Source organism: Capra hircus, chromosome 26 (assembly GCF_001704415.2).
Source record: "Capra hircus breed San Clemente chromosome 26, ASM170441v1, whole genome shotgun sequence".
Taxonomy (NCBI): Eukaryota; Metazoa; Chordata; class Mammalia; order Artiodactyla; family Bovidae; genus Capra; species Capra hircus.
This window is the reverse complement of record NC_030833.1, coordinates 14,502,503-14,507,593: the sequence shown is the minus strand read 5'-3', so window position 1 is coordinate 14,507,593 and position 5,091 is coordinate 14,502,503. Positions and strand designations below refer to the sequence as shown.

Here is a 5,091-nt window from a genome sequence, read left to right as displayed (position 1 = left end):
CTCCTCCTTTTTGGTCTAATGAAACCTGTCAGCCTTTTCAGCTGGGGTCTGCTTGCAGCTTCCCTTTTTCAAATATTCATAAGCATAATGAACGGCAGCAGCAGCTCCATCTAAAGCAGATGTCCTGTGCTTTGGACTTAGAACCAGTCTTTCCCTCCAGGGCCAGGCACTGGTTGGGGAATCAGGTTGGTTTTCCCCCCTCCAATTCTTTGGATTCTCCTGGATTCAGAAGGAAGTTGGCGCCGGAGGGTGGATGTGGGAGAACACAGAGGAGGGGGCGGGGGTATCCCAAATGGCAGAAACTGGCGCGGAAGGAGAGCTGTCAGAGGCCTCTTGGGAGCCGGATGCCCAGCTCAGGAGCCCCGGCGCCTAACGCGCGTTGAGTCCATAAATATCACCACAATAGATACTATAAATATAAATACAGGGAAACACTTCAAATCAGTCCAGCGCTTTTTTCTCGGCCCCTTCTTTATTGTTGGTCCGGGAATAAGGTTCGAAGGCCGAGGAACTCAGGTATCGGGCGGAGAGTTCTTGTAAATTTCCGGCCAGCGAACCGGCCATTGTCAACGGGGCGGAGGAAAGACGGCTGGCGACGGAGCCGAGCAGCGAGGGCACGGGCAGGCTGAAGAGGCCGTGGCCGGCGGCCGGTGCGCCCGCGTGCAGTCCCCCGGGCCCAGTGGGCCCCGGGCCCGGAGCGCCGCCCACGGCTGGCGGGTGCGGGGATGCGGCGCCGGCAGGACCCGGGGCGGCGGCGGCTGCGGCGGCGGCCGAGCCCGCGGCGGCGCCGGCGCCCAGGGCCGGCAGACTGGGCCCGCGGAGCGCGGAGCCGAGCGCGCCCGTGGCGCAGGGCGGCAGCAGCGCTGGCAGGCCTGGCGGCGACAGCAGGCGGCCCTGCTCCAGGAGCCGCAGCACGCTGCACGTGGCCGCGGTCTCTGACACCACCGAACGCAGCTCCGAGTCCTTGCCCTGGTCCTTCTTCTGCTTCGTGCGCCGGTTCTGGAACCAGACCTTCACCTGCGCGCCGGCCCCGGGGAGGGTGGGAGAGAGGGAGACGAGCGTCAAGGGGAGCGAGCTCCCGGGGCACAAGGGCTCCAGGAAGAGGGGCTTCCCCCAACTCCAGCCAAAGCCCCGATCCCAACCCCAAGCTGGAGCCGGAGAAGTCGGGCCCGGGAGCAGCGGGGCAAGGGCGGCGGGAGTTGGGGGCCTGGGGGGACAAGGGCTGCCAAGAGGGGAACACAGCTCCCATAGGCTGCGTTTCCGGGTGGGTCATGGAAGCAGGCCTAGGCCGACCTCGGTTACAAACAACAAAGAAATAAAAATGCCCATGACCCTAACTGGGAAGATCATAAGTTACTTCACTGGGCCACCGCACTACTCGCAGGGGGACTGTGGATCATTGCTGCGTAAAGGCCCATTTTTCCAGGAGGTGTAAGGCCTAAAGGGAAGTAGGAAGTGAGCGTGCATGGGAAGGAGTACTGCCCTGCCTTTCAGGACCCAAACCCCTGGCCATAACCGGCTCGAATTTAGCCCTAGCAGCACTAATTCTGTTGAAGGCTGCAAGAGGCTATTTCTTGCTTTTTAGGGTCAGATGGACTATCAACTAATAGCAAGCAGGGAAGATGGCTACACATAGAATCTGTGCAGGATGCATTTTCTAAGCCAAGCTTTCTCCACCTCCTCACCAGCCGCTGGACTGGAGGGTCTGAGTGATGTCCTCAATTTATAACCTAACTCTGCTGCTCTCTCTCATGGACTTTGGAGTCATGGGAGGAAGTCAGGAGGCTGGGGTAGACTAAGTCCTCTCCATCAATCTCCACTCTTACTTCCTCATCTCACTCTGTCCCTCTTCAGGCCTAACTGGTGGCCCAGAATGGCATTTGGCAGCTCTAGGGAAAGGTTATTCTGTCCAGATTTTGTAAACTAAGAGGATGGTAGCACAAAGACTAGGGGTAAAGCTACATGCCAACTCCAATTCAAAATGGATAGCCAGTATGCTCTGTCCTTGGGTCTCAGCTCTGCCCAGATCCTATATCTAAAATGCTCCCCATCTGTTTCACAGCTGGACACGGTAAAAGGGACTGGTCCTCAGAAAGAAATACGCCTTACCTAGGCCAAGCTGAAGCCATGCCCTGGGCAGGTCCTTAAATGACCTCCACAAGGCAAAGCTCTTGGGCCCCAAAGACCTCTTGGGCCCAAAGTCCCAGTAGAATATGGATTTTGAGTAAAGGAGAAGACCTATAGCACAATTGTCATTGCTGGCTCCCAAGGGCCCAGATTTGGTTCCTATCTCATACCTCACACATCACTGGCACTGAAGGTGCCCAGAGTGGATGCTTGGGGCTGGGAATGGGGCTGAGTCCAGTTCAAGGCCAGGAAAAGAATTAAGGATCAGGGCAGCCTGGTAGGCAAAAGCAGATCTCCAGAATGTGAACCTTTTTAATCCCTGGTTGTCACCCACCATTCTGAAACAGGGGTCTTTGGTCCTAGCCCCATTCTTGCTGAGTGAGCCTGGGTGCTAGGGAAGGTTACCATCTCCAGAGAGGGTGGTGCCAGGAAATCTGGCCAAAATGGGGTGGCCAAAACAGGGGCAAATATAGAAGAGGAGAAGGCAAGCAGGGAATTCTCAAGACTAGGGTCTAAAAAGAAACCAAAAGGACAGGGTTTGGGGTCCTCCTGAGCTAGGCCAAGGTGGGCAGAACATGGGCCTGGAAGATGTGGGATGTAGGGGGAAAGGGATGACTTAGCGAAGGGAGAAAGCCTTCAGCCCTTCTTTTCCATCCTCCCCAATTCCTCTGCCTCTTGTGGGAGGCTCGGTCCAGAGTCAAGCTAGGTGGTCAGGAAGAGCTGCTAGAGCTGGCTGGGGCTGACGGGGAGGGAGGCTGATGCAGAGAGCTGTCTGCGGCCTGGTCTCTGAATACCTGCGTCTCGGAGAGGTTGAGCTGCCGGGCGAGCTCCGTTCTCTCTCGGCCCACCACATACTGGCAGCGCTGGAACTCCATCTCCAGGCGGTAGAGCTGCTCGGCGGTGAAGGACGTGCGTGTCCTCTTGGGCCTATCCAGGTCCAGGCCTTTGGGGAGGATGATCTCTCGGATGGACCCCTTGGCATCTGGGGAAGGGGAGATGTCAAGCATCAGAACCCACCCTCCTGGTTTCCTCCACCTCCCCAAGCCAGAGCTGGCTTCTGAACCACAGTCCGGAGGTGGATGGTGGGGGTGGTGGGAGTAGTGGGGGTGCAGCCACAGCCGGGAAGTAAGGACCCTATGTGTGTTTGGGGGGCGAGGGGACTAACTCCACATAGCTGATGGTAGGGGGAATCGGTGTTGACCTTTGTAGAGCCCTCCGGACAGGGGAGAAAAAACAAGTGGGCTGACGTTCCTTTTAGCCCGGGAGCCTCGGATGCATGGACAGGATCCCCTGTAGTTTGAGGGTCCCCGCACTGACCAGCCCAGGTCCTGCCAGCCCCAGCTCTAGAGCAGGCTGACCAGACCGTGCTCCAGCGGTCCCCACCCCCATCCCGGGGTCTCCTTCCCTCCCGAAGCCAGGCGGCGGAAGGAGGAGGGATCGAGTGGAGCCTGCAGGGCCTGGCGATCGGTTGGCGGAGGCGGCGCCCGGCTAGGGCCGGAGCCGGTCCTCCCCACCGCCACCGCCGGAGCCGAGCGCACCCCGCGCAGCAGAGCGGGGCCGAGCCCAGCACTAAAACGGCATACGCGGCCCGGCAAGCCCGCCTGGCTGCTTCTCCCAGCGGCGGCGGCGGCCAGCCTGGAGCACGGCGCCGGGCCCCCTTGGCCCAGAGCGCCAACTGGCCGGGCCACTGCTGGCGGTCCGCGGCTCTTCTCCAGCGCCCGCGTCCCCTTGGGTGCGCTCGACTCGCAGGGCGCGGGAGCCCCCAAGCAGGCTCCCCGGAGTTCCTCGGATCCGCCGGAGGCAAACACGTCCTCCAGAGTTTCCTGCTGCCTTCCCGGGTCGGAGGCCGCAGCCTGGAGCCTAGGCCCGTCCGCCCAGTCCCTCGGCTCTCCCCCGGCAGCCCAGCCGGCGGGGCCCCTCGAAGCTTGGAGGGATCGAGGCTCCTGGAGAGCGTGCGTCCCAGGTGGGAGTCCCTAGCGGCGGGCGGGACCCCGGCCCGGGGAGGGCCAGCAACTTTCACCTAAGTCCCGGGCGGCAGACCCACCCCGCCGGCCGGGGTAGGTGGCGGCGTGCCTCTCGGGTCTCGGAGTCGCCCCTAAACAACGCCCCCCGCAGCAGCCCTGCCCCGTTCCTACCTCGGACCAGGATCCGGCGGCAGTAATCCGGGTCAGCTGCTGAATTGGCTTTACTTTTGTTACAGTCTTCCGGGGCGCCCGACGCAGCGAAGGCGCCCTGCGGCTCCTTGAGGAAGGCGGCGGGGAGGTTCCCCTCCGCGCCCTTGCTCTCCCGGCTCTCCTTGTGCGCGTTCTTGGAGACCCGGGCGGCCTCTGTGTCCGAGTGGCACCGAACGTCCATTTTGTCTGGTTTCCCGAACATAGGAGAGGCACGGGCAACAACAACAACAAAAAAAAAGGCGAGAAAAAAAAAAAAACAGGGGGAAAAAAACCCCTACAATACAGCCCTTAAGCCCGGCCCGGAGAGAGGCAAGCGGCACGAATGAATGTCCCCGCGGGGCGGCCGCGGGCGGGTCAGCGGCGACCGCCGAGTGGCGCGCTCGCCGAGAGGCGGCGAGTCTGGTCCAGGATCCCGGCGGAGCAGCGGCGAGGCCGCCTCGTCAGCGCCCGCGTCTTCTGAGCACGTCCAGTGTCCCCAGCTTGGCGATCAGGTAGCGAGCGGCGCAACTCCGAATTGCTGTGGCTCCCGCCTATTACTGAGACGCGGAGCTGCAGTTGTCCGACACCCGGGGGGGACGCGCACTCGCTGTTGCCATTGATTACGGGTAATTTCGCAGCCCCCAAGTTTCGGTTACCTCATGAATACACTAAATTGTTTGGATAATATATCAGATCGTAATGGATGGTTTCTGTCCTTGTCCCCAATCAAGTAGGGGTTTAGCCAGTGAATAAACGGAAATGATTGGTCTTGCTTTCAGGAAACACACAATCAAAGACCCATACTTCCAGA

General features: G+C 60.6%; 1 protein-coding gene across 1 annotated transcript; it reads right to left on the bottom strand.

Annotated features, from left to right (window-relative positions):
- On the bottom strand, window positions 442–4,503 carry VAX1 (ventral anterior homeobox 1). The gene is made up of 3 exons (XM_018041137.1): window positions 4,263–4,503; window positions 2,922–3,109; window positions 442–1,017 (listed from the first exon to the last, which is right to left on the bottom strand). The coding sequence occupies exons 1-3, from the start codon at window positions 4,501–4,503 to the stop codon at window positions 442–444; spliced, it is 1,005 nt and encodes a 334-aa protein (XP_017896626.1).